Source organism: Amphiprion ocellaris, chromosome 5 (assembly GCF_022539595.1).
Source record: "Amphiprion ocellaris isolate individual 3 ecotype Okinawa chromosome 5, ASM2253959v1, whole genome shotgun sequence".
In the NCBI taxonomy this organism is placed as follows: domain Eukaryota; kingdom Metazoa; phylum Chordata; class Actinopteri; family Pomacentridae; genus Amphiprion; species Amphiprion ocellaris.
The window spans coordinates 23,169,737-23,187,708 of record NC_072770.1 but is presented as its reverse complement, the minus strand read 5'-3'; the positions used below and the strand labels follow the sequence as shown (position 1 = coordinate 23,187,708).

The following is a 17,972-nucleotide window of genomic DNA, read 5'->3' as shown; positions in this document are numbered from 1 at the left end:
AACAATAAAATTTTTTAAAAGTTTTATTGTATTATTTTTTTTGTTTGATTTAATTGCTTTTTGTTATGTAGTTTATTTCTTTAATCTTCTTTTTCTGTCAAGATTTTAACCCCAACCTTAAAAATGAAATAAACCCTTAAATCACAATGAAAATACTTCTGTTGTCACAATCATGAGTTAGTCAATTATTCAGTTTATCAATTCAACTTTATTTGTTTAGCACCTTTTACACAGATTGACAAAACTAAACAAGCAATGAGAAAAAAAACTATGATTAAAACTCAAAAACAATTTTAAAAAAAAAAAAAAAAAAAAAAACATTTAACAATGGTAATAAAATGTGTTGTGTCCAGGGGAATGGAGGGAGTTTATTGAAGTCTTCTTGGGCTCACATGGGAAATCATTTAAATTAATAAACTTGATATTCAGTCTAAGGAAACTCGAGAGCGACAGAAGAACCAACATATCTCCTGTTTTCTCCTTTAATGAGTCGACTCTTCTTGTGCTTCAGACCAAAGAATTACAGATTCTTCACAACCTGCTCAAACTCTTGGTACAGGACCTCACCACACGGGTCAAGAAGGTTTCCGTCTCATTTCACTACTCTGAAGATCACCTTTCTCCTGCTCAAACTACTGACAAATGTTCTGCCTGCTCTAAAGTTCTGGTCTCCAGAACTTCCTAAAAACTCTCAAAGTCTCTTCTGCTGCAGGTTGCTTTGTAGAACTGTTCCAGAAAACCTCACTAAACCACATGGAGGGGCCTCAAGATAGTCGTCCAAATGAAAACCATACAAAAAACCAAACTAGCACAACCCAAACACTAAAGTCTCCTGCAGCCTACCAGAGAACCTCTGAGACCAGGAGAAATCAGGACAGGGAACTCTTACCTTCTGGACAAACCAACATTGGTTCTCAAACAAGAACACAGAATGTGTCTGACCAAAAACCTCTGAAGACTCACTACAGCCAAGATAAAGACACAACTCAGCTGCACCAAATCTACTAATCATTGCACACATTAGCACCATGTCCTAACTGTGGCTAAAGAACCACATTTACCAAGACAACTATCCAGTACAAAGCCCTAAAACACAGCAAGAAACACATTAAAGCCTATTTTACTGCTGGAAGCTGCAAGCCAACGCCTAAAGAACAAACTAAAGCAATGGAGCTAAACCCAGTTCTGTGGTGAAGAGAAGCAGAGGAAATGTTTGTCTGCAGCTAAATAAAGCAGGAAGACACTGAGCTGCTCAGGTGTTCCTGATAACACCAAGCAGCCACCTGGACAGCCAATAGGAACACAGCTTATTGGGAGTCCAGAGGGCTGGCTTAGTGAAGGAAATTTAATTTAAAGTTGAAGCAGAAAGTTAATAAAGAAAGTTGAAAGCCACCTTCTGATACCTGAAATCTCTGAGTTTTCACACAAAGAACACCTGAACATGTCAAACTGGTTCCATAGTAGAACCATCATTGTAAAAACGTCATAGTATGGTGTGTTGCTCAAAAAACATTAGGACCCCGGCTGTCAGGGGACAAACATGTAAGAAACATGAGAACAGAGAGAACCCCACACCAAGTAGGTCACAGTTTATCATCCCCCCAGTCATCTCCTGAAGTCCATATGGTGAGAGACATCAGTATCTGTTGTTCATTTACCAGAGGATTCTTATAATCATGCTGATGTGGTCTGTACTCTACAGTATTTTAGTGACTCAATAAATGCCTAAGTTGTTTTTTTTTAAATGCTTTTCAAGTTTTTAATAAACATTTAACAAGCCTATATGTAATCAATAAATGGCCTTTGCCTATCTTAAGAAAAATTCACATCAGAACTCTATGTTAACAGTACTAAATAAATCAATAAATACATGGCATACACACAAAAATAAGTTAATACATTAACTGAGTTAAGATAAGATTTAGATTTTTATTTTAAAATAAAAGTTGTTTATGTTTTTGCAGAATCCAGTATTACTCACTGGTTGGTCATTACATTTTGTTAGTTGTATTTCACTGTTTAAAATGATTGCCACCTCTTTTCAGACAGAACCTGTGATAATAAAACAATACAAAATTTTTAGTTCTGTGTTAATAAAGCACTTAAAGCTGTAAGTATGGCTAAATGCTTTTTTCAGAATTAAATATATCACTCCTTAGGTGGTAGTGGCCCCAAGTTCAGTAAAGTTGGAAAGATATTCACAGATTGGGACTTCCAGCATCAATAACTCGTTAGATATAGGTTGTCAAAACATAAACGGTGCCTCTTTCCCATTGTTGCAAGGCAGAAAATGTGCTACAAGCCCAGTTTTATCAAAAGTAGCTGTCTTTCAAGCTACAGGAATAACATTGGTGTCTATGGAGTGAACAGGGTCCGTCTGCAATTTGCAAAACCACTGCAACAGTAAAGAGAGACAAATATTCAATAACTTCACTCTTATACATTGTAGTGTCACTAAAATCACTGCAGCCTTCAACTGGCTCCTGTTGACAAAGTGTTTTAACAGAAATGTAAATGCTGTAATTTGATTCTTTTAATGAACCATGTAACTTGAATGGATGTGATGCTGGTGTGAACACAGTGAACACGTCTGATGTTGCTCACAGTGGTCCAAGGGACGCTCAGGGAGTTTGTGTGTTTGCTCAGACTCATGAAAAATTACAGGGAACATTGTTTGGGACTCAAGCAGTTCCTTCTTTTACTCACCATTTCCCCAGCCTTAGAAAAAAAAAAACCTGTTCACACGGCACAGATGAGGCTGAGGTACACAGGAAATGTTTGGCTCCATTGTACAAGTTTGGGTAAACGGTTTTGTGGGTTGCCCAGTAAGCCAGTGGGTCTGCCGTTCTTTCTACAATTGCATTCGCTGTGGCGCTTTGCATTTGCCAGGCTCTACTTGCGTCTTCGTCTAATAGGCTCCACAGTTGAACTGAAAAATATTGAAGATCATCATCATCATCACCAGAAATGTCAGTCATTCCCTATTCAGAAGAGAAAAAGAATACCTGTGGAAGGTGCTGCTGGTGGTGGAGGACGAGGCTGTGGTGGTGCTTGTGACGTAGATGACTGCTGCTTGGTATTCTTTATGTTAATTGTTGTGCATTCTGTTATTAAACGTTCTTTCACACTGGCTGCCACTCTGATTGGTGAATCCAAAAGTTTTGAACTGCAGAGCCACAAGTGTAGCAACAGTCAGTGAACTGTTCTTTTCTTTGTTTTGTAGTCTGTCAGCTAAGCACCTGACAAGGTTCTGTGCCAGGTGTTGTGGCATGGGGGTGGTGAGTTGGGAATATATATATATATATATATATATATATATATATATATATATATATATATATATATATATATATATATATATATATATATATATATATATATATATATATATATATATATATATATATATATATATATATATATATAATATCTATCTATTCTCTACGAAATACGAAATCTGACATACTACTAACTCTCAAAGTAAAAACAACAGCAAAAAAACCAATCTATTCTGCGAAAAACAATTCAGATGAACAACACTAGCGATCTCCTATCCCGGAACACTCGATCCCGCTGAGTGATTCACATAACAAACCGAACCAATCAGGTGATTCGAAGCAGTTGAGTGCTTCAAACGTCACTGAAGTGATTCAAACGTCAGGAGTCACGTGACCAAACCACGCCTCGGCACAGTGGCTCGATACGTTTGCTTCATGAGCTACAGCGCATGCGTCGAAGCCTCGGGTATCAGAGGACCATCGCTATGTGAGACAAGCGAGGCAAAACCATACAGGAGATCAGAACATAAAGATTTTCAGTATTCATAAATATTGATATAGTTCATGCTTGTGGACAAACTTGCTGCACGTACAGTCCCATATGGTCTAGCGGTTAGGATTCCTGGTTTTCACCCAGGCGGCCCGGGTTCGACTCCCGGTATGGGAACTAACTTTTGAAACCAAACACAACTCGGATTACGTATCTCATGACCGATAGTTATTGAGACAAACGACGGTACAGTCATCCAGTCAGTAACGACCCCTGCATGTCACAACATTGAATCAACCACTGAGGGGCGTCGTGGAGCTGAATTCTCACAGTCCCCATCACAAGCAGTGAAAATCTGAGACAATACCTGGGATCCTAAACTGAAGAAATACTATTGGAATACACACTAAGTGCAGGTTGTTGTGCGTAAACGTGCATCATATGGATAATCTTTCTATGATTCGGTCACCACAACTTTCTAAAAAAGGTACAAATCTTTATTTACCAAGCATTATTGAAATTATCCAAATTAAACGTAATTTTGAGGCATTAAAAGTAATTGATGTACAATTGAAACAGTGCAACTTGAGTTAATGTATTTGTCTACATTACAGATCATTTTTGCATTATTGATTATGGTGTGTTTCAGGTGGGTGGAGCCAATTTATAAACTTTTTACTATTGTAGTGATAAAAGAAAATGATCATACACTGTAGAATTTGCATTAAATTGCTTTTTTTTCCTTTGAAATACATCTGCCATGCAAATTAAGTAAAGTGCAATAGTCTCCTCACTGTAATTTAATTAATCAGCTGCATTTTGTTTCATTAAAACAAAAATGTTCTTTACTGTTTGATGGATAATCCATATGACACAAGAAATGGATAATATTCACAGCTAGCTGTACAAATGTCTCTCCTGAGATGCTGTATTGTAAGAAGTTAAACAGAGAGGAGGGTACCAGGAGGAGTCGGGTTTCATTTCCCGGCTGGGATCACTTTGGTCCTGTTTTGGTTCTGTGTTGGTGCTCTAACGTGGCGCTGCGTGATGGATCTCTGTAAACTCTGAAATCTCACTACACTAAGAACCGCTGCTGTTTCAGATACACAAACAGGACGAGTTTTCTTCTGCTCAGGACTGTTTCGGGGTGAACTGACAAGAACTGACAAGTGTCCGCTGAAAACTGCAAACATGAGGAGGGAGAGGGTGGATGTTATTCTTCAGGCTCTCCTCTGGATCCACAGTAAGTAGGCTGGAGTTAGACACTGTTTTACAGATGTTACAAGTATGTAGAGTATACATACACGACTTAATATAAAGGTTGTCAAAGAAGACCTCTCATTTTGTCCATGTAAATAAATACAAATCAGTTGTATTTTTTTCAGATTTTTTTTTTCTTGCACTGGATGATTCTATCTCAAGTTTAGGAAAGATCTGATGAATTTCCTGACAATTTGCAAAGGCAGAAATGATGCATTTGAGAATCTTCAGGTTGATATTGAAACCAGATTCAGTGTTTTCCTCCTGTGCATTCTTGACAGATGAGTATCACTGAGTCAGTGTCTAACTCATCATTCCAGTGCAACAAAGCTCTGCAACTAATCACACAATATCAATATGAGTCAGATGAATTTCATATCGTTTCCAATTACATATCCATTTATTGTGTATTTTTACAGCTGCAGTAAGTCATTTGTATTGTCTCTTGACCTCCTTTAAAATTCACTCTGCCCCTGCATATTTTGTGTTTATTATTTAAGCTTCTTCAGTAGTACGGTACTTAAATCTGAGTTTAAAGGGTTAAAGATCCATTCCTCCAACCGGACACATACATTTTAACACAACACACAGCATGCAGTGGCTGTCTGACTGTGTCTGTTTTTCCAATTCACTTTTTTTCTCCCTCCCGGTTCTATTTCAGTCGCAGTGGCCTTCTTCTTCACTGCAGGTAAGCTCCTATTTCTATGTGTGCAGTCATGGTTCCCATCTTTGCGTTATTCTTCTGCCAGCATTAAACACTCTGTCCTCCTCTGTCCCTCAGTGTCCTGTCAGTCAGACAGCAGCAGCAGTGTGGTGGTGGCAGGTTACAATATGAGCGCCCCCGCCGGCTCCAGGATGGTGCTGCAGTGCATGAGCGGCCGCATGGTGTGGACCAGAGACAGGGTGAGGGACAGGCAGAGGGTGGTGCACTGGGACATGTACCGCAGTGATCCGGACTACGCCATGGAGAGGGTGGTGGACATGTTCTCGGCAGGAGAGCAGAGGATCTACAACTCCTACAACCTGGCCAGGGTCAGCCTCAGCAAGACGGCCTTCAAGGATGGGAACTTCTCTCTGGTCATCAAAGGTCAAGCGCTCACTGGCTTAAACTTTAATATGTGTGGTGCTGGTTAGTTAATATGACTAATATTACATTGTTGGTGTGTCTCCATGTGGCTTTGCTCTTATTTGACATGTAATGGAACCAAACTGCTAATATTATACTCTTCCAATGTCCCCTTTTTAAAATCTTCGTTAAGATTTTAGGTGCATTTTTTTTAAAAGTCCATCAGTTTCAAAGACATAAATGGTAGAAAGACATTTAACTGAGATCTGCCAGTGGGCAGAACGTTGCATTATTATCTAACTAATGGAACTAAATAGTTTAGTAAACTGTTTAACAGAGGTGGAAAGTTCAGTTGATATGCTTCAGAATCAGATACTATTTGCTTGTAGCTTATTCTCCAACAGTGAAACTTAACAACTGAGCTGAGAGTTCATAAATACCTAACTTTTTTTTCATTTAACCTTTATTTTAAACTTTAAACTCTCAACTTTAAACTACATTCAGGTATGGAGGCTTCATGTAGCACAGTCAGGAAATAAAATTAGGCACACAAACAAGTAATTTGGATAACCACAAAAATAATGAAAATAATTAGTAAGATATTTAGGAAATATTAGGAATTTTAGCATTTTAGATATAAAATCAAATGAAGCAACTAAAACAAGGGCAGCTGGAGGTAAAATAATTACACTGAAACACCTGAATTGCATAAAGGATAAAAATGAGTAACATTTTCCACTGTTATTTCATGTTGCAGGTGTACAGTGACTAAAACTGGATACCTAGCACCTGCAACGGAATATACTCCTTTATGTATGTATGATACAAAAAAATAAACAATAATGGCCTTTACAAATGAATAAAACCTGGTGTATATCACACTTGACAGAGAGGGATGGCCACCCAACCTCAGCACATAGACTCAACATTAACTCACCTTATCCATCTAAAGAGCTTTTAAATGTGAAGTATATGTGAAAAATATTCTGCACTGGTGCAGTTTCCCAACATACCATGAGTTCATCCAACACAATGATCATGATGATATTTCTTGTGTTTCTTCCTGTGCTGACAGATGTGACAATGAATGACAGAGGCCTGTACTCCTGTAACCTCCATCATCTCTACTGCCACCTGTATGAGACGGTCAGAGTGCAGCTCAACATCACCAAATCACGTCTGTATCACACCTTTATAGCACCTGTCAGCATGAGAGATGAAGTACACATTAATATTTACATCTGCTGATTCGGTTTGTGGTTTGTTTTTTTTTTTTCCATAAAGGCCGTAAAGAGCAGCGGTTCTGGGATGGACACAAAGCCGTGTACGTGGTGCTGCTGGGGAGCACCGTGGTGTTGCCCTGCATCAACAGACGGACGGTGTGGACGGACTGGAGCGACGAGGAGGAGGACCAGCAGGTGGGTGGGCGTCCTCAGACAGATGAGTCTGAGATAAGAGTTACTTTTAGTCGTGACATTATAATGACTGAAAGGTGCCTCTGCTCTCCAGGTGGTCCACTGGGATCGACAGCCTCCTGGAGTTCACCACGATCGAGCTGACCGGCTGGTGGACCTGTACGCCTCTGGAGAGCAGCGCAGCTACGGACCCTTGTTCCTCCAGAGGAAGATGAACATCAGTAATCAGGCCTTCTCAGAGGGAGACTTCTCCCTCACCATATCAGACCTGCAGGTATGTGGGACTTAACAACGGATGCAAATGCCGCACATTGTAAATATACACTGCTATGGTAAACAGCAACACTCCTTCTGCTTTCAAATGTGTCTACCCATGCAATCTGGATGCAGCTGTTAACAAAAGCGGGTTTCTGTGTGTGTGTGTGTTCATGTAAACAGTGTTTCCAAACCACATGGAACTTTCATTAGCAATGCAGCTCTTGTCAAGTCAGGTTTTATTCCTCCACTGGGGAAATGAGGTTGGCAACCACAACAAGTTGAGCAATCATTTGAAGAAAACTAAAAAAAAAGAAGAAACAACTATTGTTGTTGGGGTTTGTTACAGTTACAAGCAGAGATTGAATGTTTTTGGTCACATTTTAGAGAACAATCAGGGTCCCAGTGTTTTTCAGTCGAGCTCAGAAATCAGAAAATGTAGGTCAGATTCATGTTCAGGAGGTTTTGGGGCTCATCAAACACACTGTGGCGTGAGGCCAGTTTTCTGATCAGCTGCAGAGAACAATCAGCTGACTGTCAGCTTAGAGCCTGTTTTTAGCTTAGTAGCAGGAATTTTGTAGTTTTAATGTAACACAAAAGCAGTTTGTGTATCATGAGTGATAGACAGATAACATGCACATAACTCCTCAGTTTTCTCAGTGTTGACTGTGTTTCAGAGGGAATATCAGCACTACACAGCTGTTGCGTTAAGTCATTAAAAAAAAAAACTTATTTCTTACCTCATTGATGAAGCGAAGCAGATGCTGAACATCCATCCATCCATCATCTATACACCGCTTAATCCTCACTAGGGTCACGGGGGGGGCTGGAGCCTATCCCAGCTGACTCAGGTGAAGGCAGGGACACCCTAGACAGGTCACCAGTCTGTCACAGGGCTACATACAAAGACAAACAAGCACACTCACATTCACACCTACGGGCAATTTAGAGTAATCAATTAACCTCAGCATGTTTTTGGACTGTGGGAGGAAGCCGGAGTACCTGGAGAGAACCCACGCATGCACAGGGAGAACATGCAAACTCCATGCAGAAAGATCCCGGGAAAGCCGGGACGTGAACCAGGGACCTTCTTGCTGCAAGGCGAAAGTGCTAACCACTACGTCACTGTGCAGCCCAGATGCTGAACTATATGGGTTTATTTTATTCCAGTAGCACAGTGTGGAACCTTTTCAGGCTGCTAGCAGTATATTGAAGTTGTATAAACATGAACATGCAATATTATTTTCAGCAGTTTACACACTCGTGGTGATTTTTAGCGAGCGACATGTTTCAGCAGCTGATGTTATTGTCTGGATTGTAATGAAGTTTTGTAGAGATACTCTGCTGACTTAAGTGATTGTCTGAATTTTTATCTTGTGCCAAACTTTTAATTTGGTTCTAGAGTGGAGTTTTGCTAATGTTAGCAGACTTAGCTAAGGTGGTTAACTTGGTATAGAAAGATGGAAAAGATCTACATTTTAACATTGTCACTGTATGAAAATTAGCATTTTGTTAACAGCCTTTAACTGATGTGCGTAACCCTCTGAATCCAAAGCAGTTTCTGTCACGTTTTTACTTACTGTGGGCTCATGTTTTACTGCAATACAAAGTCCTGCAGCTCTATGGAAACAACTCAACCTAGACTAGAAGTAGAGAGAACTTAAAAATATCTGCTGTGTCGTATGACACATAAATGCCATAAATCATCAAAAAAAGAAAAATTATACACATTTTTTCTTTTAAAAAATTATTTTTAAAAAATAATCTAAAATTGACACATTTGCCCACAGGTGTTACCAATACAAAAAAAAATTTAAACGGTGACACACCGCGGATATTTTACTACTTACATTTTTATTTGTTTCCACAGTTGTTTTTGCTCTGCTCTGTCTAACCGCAGCCTGGAATTTCTGACTAGTTCAGTTGAAAAGTCCCTGAATTTTTGCCAATGATTCACTCATGGCTTTTCAGTTGTGCTGTGGAGCTCAGAATTTTGTTTTTTTACTGAATGTGGTTAGAGCAAAGAAGTTATTTTTCATGAAAATTTAAATGAGACGTAAAATAAAGTGATTTTAAGCTTAGATTTGGATCATTTTCCCAACAGATCCATGCGTCATTAATTAGCTCAAGGACTGCTGAAAGCAAGAAATCCAATGATGGTTTAAACTTTTACAGTTTCTGTCAGTTTTGTCAATTTTGGTGAGCTCTATTAGACAAAAAGCCTTTCAGACCCACTGGTGGGTTTGGGTTCAGAGGATTAGGCTCAGTTTAACAGAGCTGTCAGAGTATCCTGTTGTAAAATATTTAATGCATTACAGAGTTTACAGCTAAAACTTTAAAAATACCTTTCTTTAGTGCAACAATATAATCCATCTATAAACCCATCTGAAGTCAGTGTGTTTTTATTCAGCTTGACCACAACCAAAGGCACGTTTTTTTTCCATCTCAGAGGACATTATTCCTTTTATCGCTTTCATGTGTGGTCATCTTAAGTAGTTATGGAGGTCTAGTCCAGATGCTAACTGTCAACTCACCCTCTAGACAGAATTCATAGTGCTTTTAAGCACCTCTGAAGATGGCATTATGTTCTCAGATTGTTCAATGTATTCATCCATTATTCATCATTCTTCAAATTTAGCATGAATGTTCAGTTGGACTTGAGGATGAACTGGTCAGAGGTCACTGTTACCTCAAAGAACACATTCTGGCAAACAAAACAAAAATGTATTCAGCTAATTCAGATTTTTTTTAAAATCACACAATTGTCTTATAGGATAAAATTATAACACTGAATTGGTGAAACTAATTATAGGTGAACACCTTGAAATTGTGATGACTGTAGATTTTCTGGGCTGTTGGGTAGAATATGTGTGTGAAGCATCCACATTTTAGAATTTGCAGCTTCTTTGCAACAACATCCATATTGGAATTGTTGTCTAGTAACAATGGCTTTGTGTTCTGTCAGAATCAGCCCTATTGGCCAAACATGTGAGCATGTGCTAGGATTTTTTTGTTTCTTCCAATGAATTTATTCACTTTAGAATCTTTATAATGTGTTAAATGAGTCTGGATGGATGTACACTGGATCTTAGCTGAACTGTGGGACGCATACAACTGTGAAGCAGTGTTTGTAGCTGCATTTGATGATGTACATGTGTGTTTTAACAGCCCACAGACCAGGGGATGTATTCCTGCCACCTCCACCATCATTACTGTGGTCTACACGAGAGAAGAGAGTTTCAGGTCAGAGTCGAGCCTCCACTGATTCAGACCACTGTTCCGGCCAAAGCACTGCCCAGCGAAGACAAAGGTAGCACAAACACACAAATACATCGACACAATCTCTCTTCCTGCTCTTGTTGAGTGCCAGTGTGACTAAGTGCCTTAGCAGAGCAGATGTTTTATAACTTGAGATGAGATTTGAACTATCATGTGTACAATTAGAGAAAAAAAAAACACACAGGCATCTGTTTTTTCCGTCACTCTCCCCCTCTGTGCCGTCTTGTTTGGTCCTCATTCATCCTCGCTGAATCTCCTCTCGGGCCCACCAAACAGCAGAGCAGCAGCAGCAGAAGAAATTTAAAGCGTGGGTGAAGGAAGTCACTTTTATCTGACGTTTTCTGTCTGTTTCGTGGGAGATTTTTTTTCTTGCACTGTCAGCTTGTCCGACGCCAGACCCCTGAAACCACACACACTCTGACACACTGAAAAGCCCCTAAGCCTCCCCCTCATCTGCTTACACCTTCATCTCAACACCCCACACTTGACTTTTTCATTTCTATGGTACTACACAACACTCTTGTGCTTTGCTTTGCTCCTTTCTTTTATATGTAAGCTTTTGTCTTTATCCACTTTCCGCTCTGCTTGTTCCCATCTCTCACTTGTTGAGTGTCTCAGTGCATTGGCCTGCTTGAAAATTCCTTTCACTGTGTGCACATTAGTAACAGAGAAAAGAAATAAAGAGAGGAGTGGGGTGTCGCGGGGTAAAGGGGACTCGACTGGCATGCTGGTGTGCCAGCCGCCTACCTCAAATTCTTTGAAAATGAGAGAGTTTCTGGTGCATGTGTCTGCAAAGCCGATAATGGCAGACGTATCAATGTGGGAAAATCGTTGAGAGAGGTTTGGAAATGTGAACGCCTGCGGCCAGGTCCATCTGTGTGTGTGTGTGTGTGTGTGTGTAAAAGAGCATGCCAAAAGGACCGATCTCATTTCAGTGGAATCTCTCGGATACAGTGTTTGGACTCAAGTCCTGCTCTGCCCACACAATTAATCCTTCACTCTCTGAGCTGTAATAATACAGTAGGATTGCACCATGGGAAATGTGCTGGTTAGAATTGCCCCGATTTATCCCCAGCACAGGAGTGAGTTTGTACAGTTTCCTCCTCGGTGCTCTCAGACACTGTCGCAGCCCACTGCAGTATTAAGTCTTCTTATCTGCCTTGTCTTGCCCTCTCTGACTGTCTGCTGCCCTGTTGACTTTGGCTCCATCCTGACATTCTGCAGAAGTTTCCCTCCGTCTTCACCCCACCTCTGCCTTTCCTCTGTCCGTTTCTTTCCTTTTTTCCCCTTCTATGATGATCCTACATTCTCAGGTTTGTTTATTTTCACCACGTTCCTTTAGCTCTCAGTTTTCCATCACTTGTCTCTCTTTTCTCTGTATGAGAAAAAGGGAGCCTTTTCTGTAGTTTGTTGACAAGAACATGAATTGTGCTTCACCTGCACACCAGCTGTCCACCCAAAACGATCTAAAAAAGAAACTTGGGATGTAGGTTTTTGAGATAAAGTGAGATGGAAAAAGAAAAAAAGAAAAGAAAAAGTTTGTTGATGAAAAGGGGGAGAGGAGATGTAGGTCAACCCTCCCCTTCCCTCCCATCAGAGTTATTTCTCTGTGCAGATCGGGAAGGGAGTTTAAACACAAACACACATGTTCTCATGTCAGGAGAAAATGGCTTGTTATCTGTTTTTATGTATGCAGCCGTGTATGTGCTGAAAGTGCCGTGTTTGTCTGGGCAAGGTCTTTTTGAGCTTATTTGGCGAGGCAGGCCTCTGGAGAACCATCCCAGCATCCCCTTCCTCTCCCCTGGCTCTCCTCCTCCATTCCACTCGGCTCTGTCCTTCCTTCACTCCTCTTGCTCTTGTCGCTTTTTCTCTGTTTCGCTGCCAGGAAAAGTAAATCACAGCATGACACTCAGTCTGGATCTCATTTTGGCTCCGATATGTTGAGTCTGAGGTCCACAGCTGCTTCTGGCCTTGCACTTTTTCGTTCTTCTTATGAAGCTAAATGAAACCAGGCTTCCCTTCATCCTCTGCTCTTCAACACTCAGAAGAACAACACATATCACCTAATGCCCACCAACTAATTGTTTCTCACCCCACTAATGTGTTTAGCATTGTGTGCAGCCAGGAAAAGTGAAAAGAAAAGGCAACATCTACACTTTGTGAGGTGTTAAATGGCAACACACACTCATACACAACAAAAAACATGTATCCATGAGCCATGCTTGGAGAGCATGTGCTGCTCTCTTGGTGTACCATTTAGGAATTCAATTTTTTTTCAGTTCTTCAGTGTGTTTGTGGACAAAACAAACATGTAACAAAAATGAGCACAAATATAGCTTCACACTGGTCATAGGAAGGCTTTGGATAGGGTTTGTTAGAAGAATGTGATGTTGTTAGCTTTTAGGTTATAATTTCAAACTCTACAAAGCTACTGTGAGTCTTTAAGTAATAGTGCTAATACCTCACTGTAAAAGTACTCTATTACAAGTGCAATATTAAACTCAAGTTGCTGTTTTTTTATTTACCTTTTTAACTTATCCAACTTTGTAACCGTTTTTACTCTTACATTGATGTAAATGGAGGATTTTACTGTTGTAGTTGGTTTAGATGGAGCTCTTTAGAATTATTTTGTATCCCAAAATGGCATCAAAAGATGCTCTAAATGATTATCAAACCAGTTGCAGTTTGTCAGTTGAAAAATCCTCCCTTCCACTGTATTTGTATAGACTGAGGTACAGTTAAGGTTATGCAAAATTTAAACTATTTTTATGTTTTCTATGCAAAGATCTTGATTTATAAAGTATCTAAAGCTGCCAGACATATAATGAAAAGTAGAATATCTTCCCTTTGAGATTTAGTGGAGTAGAAGAAGAAAGTGGCAAGAAAAGATAAAGTACAAATACCTCAACTTTCTACAAATCCTTAGCTACTAGAGGTGAGTAAGGTCTGCTCGGGTTTCATTTCTTACATCTGTGAACCTCCTGATGATGCACTGGTCTGTTTTTGAGACAAAATATGAGGAATAGTGGAAATTAAATGCTGACTGTTGCTGCTTTTCATCACTCAGACACTACTAAGGCTGAATCATCGCGAGTCATCACTGTCATCCTGCCAGACCAGAGACACCACTTTCTCCTGCCGCTGGGCTACGTCCTCACCTCCTTCCTGCTCCTGGCCTTCATCATCCTCATCATCATCCTCATCACACGACGGCATAGAACCAAAGGTCTGAACTGCAGCTTCTCAGTCTGACTACAGGCGGTGCACTCAAGAGTTTACTTGTCTTAATCTTCTAAAATGTTCTTGTGTTTTCAGAATTTTATCCTCAAGTATCCATGAGGTGAGTATTGAAAACACACACACACATACAGCCATGGAATAAATTATTAGACCACCCTTGTTTTCTTCAATTTCTTGTTCATTTCAATGCCTGGTACAACTAAAGTTACATTTGTTTGGACAAATATAACAACAAAAAGAGCTCAATAATTTAAGAGCTGATATCTAGACATTTCCCATGGTTTTCTTGATAACCAAAATCACTTAAGTTCTTACATCAATACCGATGGCATCATACTGCCAAAAACAGTGCTTTTAGGCATTCCATGTTTTCTTTTCTGCCTGTTTTAGTCACATGATCCACACAGGAGTTAGTACTTGATTAAATAACTATTGTTTTTGATGACTGCAGCCATGCATCTTGGCATGTTCTCCACCAGCTTCTGTCATTGTTCTGCTGCCACAGCAGCCCATTCCTGTTGAACAAATTCAAACAAATTTGCTTTTTTGGGCTTGTGGATCTCCATTTTGCGTGATTTTTCACAGATTTTCAGGTGGATGTAAATCTGGTGATAGAGCAGGCCAAGGCATGGTTCCAATGTTCTGGTTCTCCATCCAGGCTTTAACTGACCTTGCTGTGTAGCAAGGGGCATTGTCTTGTTGGAAAATCCAGTCATTGGAGGCAGGAAAGAGTTTTCCAGTTGATGGAAGAAGACTGTTTTCAAGAGTAGTCCTGTACATGACCTGGTTCATTTGCCCTGTTCCACCCACACTGAAACAACCCCAGATCATCACTGATCCACCCCCATGTTTCACTGTAGGGGCAGACAGTCTGGTTTGTAGACTTCTCCAAGCTTCCTCCTAACCAGTAAGTTGGCTGAAGTGGGCATCAACTGAAAATTGGATTCACCACTGAAGAGAACTTTAGCCCAATCATCAACAATCTAATCCTTGTGATCCCCAGCAAAGAGTAACCAGGCTTTCCTCTGCCTTTCCTTAATGAAAGGCTTCTTCAATGCCCTGTGTGACTTCAGACCAGCTTCAAGGAGTCAGTTTCCAATGGATGAGTGACGGTCATCTTGTGAGGTAGAAAGATGTTTCTTGCCGTGACCAGCTAGCAATTTGGTAGTACCATGTTCGGCTTGTTTTTTTCTTGGTGTAATGAACGGCTGTCTTGGAGATCTTCAGTTTTTTCACTACCTGTCTCTCACTCATGCCAATTTCCTGCAATGCCAAGATGGCCGCCTTTGTGGCTTCACATAATTCTTTTGTTTTTGACATTATGTGAGAGCTGACAACTTCTGAGTTGTGCTACGACTTGAATGTAAGCAGGAAACCACTCTAGGACTTTACATGTGCAATGCTGCTTATGACAAGAAATGCCTCTTATATACCCTGGGAATACAATTAAGCTTAAGCATGTCAAATGGGACATAAAGTATTATGTAATCAGCAGCACTTTTTGTCATGTTCATTATATTCTTCAGGTAATGTGCCTTTAGTGGTACAAGGCATTAAAATGAACAAGAAATTGAAGAAAACAAAGGTGGCCTAATAATTTTTTCCATGACTGCAATTACCATCTTATCCTGAAACACACACCCACATGTTCTCTCACTATATTAGGTCCAGCAGAAGTCAGAGCAGCTCGGATGAGTTTGAGATGAATGTTACTGAGGTGAATGCGTGCAGTCAGGAGGAGAGAAGATTTGGTAAGTAAGAGACAAGTGTAAATCCACTGTGGTTTGTCTCTTAAATGGACGCAAAGCTTGAATCTCTCCTGTGTTTAGGCTACAAGAACAACCTGCTGAAAGAAAAAGTCCATGTGAACACTCAACCTAAAGTCATTGATCTTGACAAAGGTATGCATACACATGCAACGTCTTGCATCTTGAATTATCTCCAATTTTCGTCCTCAACCTCAGCCTCAGCTTTGATTTTTCTTTCTTCTCGCAGAGATGCAGAAGTTTTCTAAGTGAGAAAAGTGAGAAGGAAGTGAAATGGGAGTCACTGGCTGGTCCAGAGGCTGCGTTCCAAACTAAACACCTCCAAACTGCCTTCTGTGCTGGCGGGAGAGATGCCACAGAGAAAAAGTCAATGTCGCAAAAAGCTTTGTTGTGAAATGCAGAAAAACAGTAGAAACGGTTCACACTGAGATCTTGTGTTGTCAAATTGTTAGAATCACACACAGAGGATTTTGTTTTCTATTACTGTACTCTATCAAACTAAAAAGTCTGGACAGGGATCACTTTGCACAGCATCACTGCACCACCCAGAGGGGAATCCTAACCAAACCTTGACTGTAAATGAAGGAGAAATGTGTACAGCTTGACTGGGTTGTGACTCAGAGAACATGAATTATCTGTTGTTACAGCTTGAATCTTTATTCCTCTTGTTAAAAGGATGTTTTTTTGTTTTTTATTTTGCCTTTGTTTCTCTTCATTTGGCTTAGGTAACTTGACTGAAACACCACTGAAGAGTTATTATCAGTGTGTATTGCTGCCTGCAGGCTTTAAATAACTGTATGCAAAATGAACATTTTAGCAGTGTGTGTAAAAAAAAAAAAGTTTTATTTTGATGCTCAGACTGTAAATTTGTGGAATGTACCTTTTTCTTTTCATGTTTTAAAATTCTGTGCTAATGCTGATTTTTTGAAGGAGAGATCTGTTCTCTTTGTTCAGATTATTTTTTGATTATCACAGTAAATGCAAATATTTGTGAACGTAGACAGGAGAAATGTTTGCATTTCATACTCACCCTGCCGTCAGACAGGTTGAAGAAGAACGGGTCTGTTCAATTCAATATCTCACAGAGTCACGGCAGTGTGACACTGAGCGAGCATGCACAATTACAGAACACTGACAATGAAGCAAAAATCTGCCATCTTGTAATACTAAGTGCTCTAACAGAAGGCAACAGGACTTTTTTTAATTCTTGAAGATTTCATTTGTTATTTAAGAGGCTTCTTTAGTTCTGATTCGTAGGGAGGTCCAGACATTTATTATCACCCCAAACTCATGACTTAAAGCTTAATGACCCGAGGAACTGAGGACGCCTCTTAAATGGAGAGAACCTTCAAGAAGAACTTTCGTTACCTTTGACTGGAACACTTTTAATTAGCATGATTAAGAATCTACCACTCAAATTTCTCAACTTGTAATTTACATTTTGGTTCCTCAGTAAATTTGAAATTTGATTTTGTCTGTATTATTCCATTTATCTATCAGTCTGTCCTTGTTTTTTTTTTTCAGTCCACATTTTTGCACTCCCTGGTCAAGTGCGCCCCCTAGCTGGGAGCCACTGCATGAGCTGATATATTAAAATATTAATACTAGTGTCCATTATGGTCAAAGGGACACTTTCCTTGCAGTACAAGGTGTGAAACACACAACAATCTCTTAATGAAGAAATGTTGTGGCTTTTGCTTTCTTCAGTTACTTCACTTGCCTTTTATCTTCATTTGGCATGCTCACTTGTGCTTAGTACCAATTTACCTGTTGCTGTGCTGTACTGCTAACTCAGTAAAATTGTAATAAGCAAATCTGGAGGATTTCTGTGTGTTGTGGTCAGTTTCACTAGTTTGTTGTTTTGCCTTTGAAATCTAAATGATACTGAGGCTACAAGATATTAATTCAACTTATCAGGTTCCT

The 17,972-nt window shown here is 39.8% G+C and overlaps 1 protein-coding gene and 1 non-coding gene across 3 annotated transcripts; both read left to right on the top strand.

Annotated features, from left to right (window-relative positions):
• The first annotated feature begins 3,873 nt into the window (after positions 1-3,873).
• Positions 3,874-3,945, top strand: trnae-uuc (transfer RNA glutamic acid (anticodon UUC)). Its single transcript has one exon. It is a non-coding gene; the product is annotated as a tRNA-Glu (tRNA).
• Positions 3,946-4,757: 812 nt separating this feature from the next.
• Positions 4,758-17,870, top strand: LOC111587441 (matrix remodeling-associated protein 8-like). 2 transcript variants are annotated; one of them, XM_055010598.1, is made up of 12 exons: positions 4,758-5,011; positions 5,690-5,716; positions 5,810-6,115; positions 7,170-7,271; positions 7,379-7,512; positions 7,604-7,783; positions 10,933-11,074; positions 14,111-14,269; positions 14,359-14,383; positions 15,949-16,034; positions 16,113-16,184; positions 16,254-17,870. In XM_055010598.1, exons 1-12 carry the CDS (start codon positions 4,960-4,962, stop codon positions 16,295-16,297), a joined length of 1,329 nt encoding a protein of 442 aa, XP_054866573.1. In that variant the 5' UTR covers positions 4,758-4,959; the 3' UTR covers positions 16,298-17,870. The 2 variants fall into 2 exon arrangements, with proteins under 2 accessions (XP_054866573.1, XP_023153173.2); XM_023297405.3 differs by having other exon boundaries at positions 4,759-5,011; positions 16,279-17,870.
• Positions 17,871-17,972: the final 102 nt, after the last annotated feature.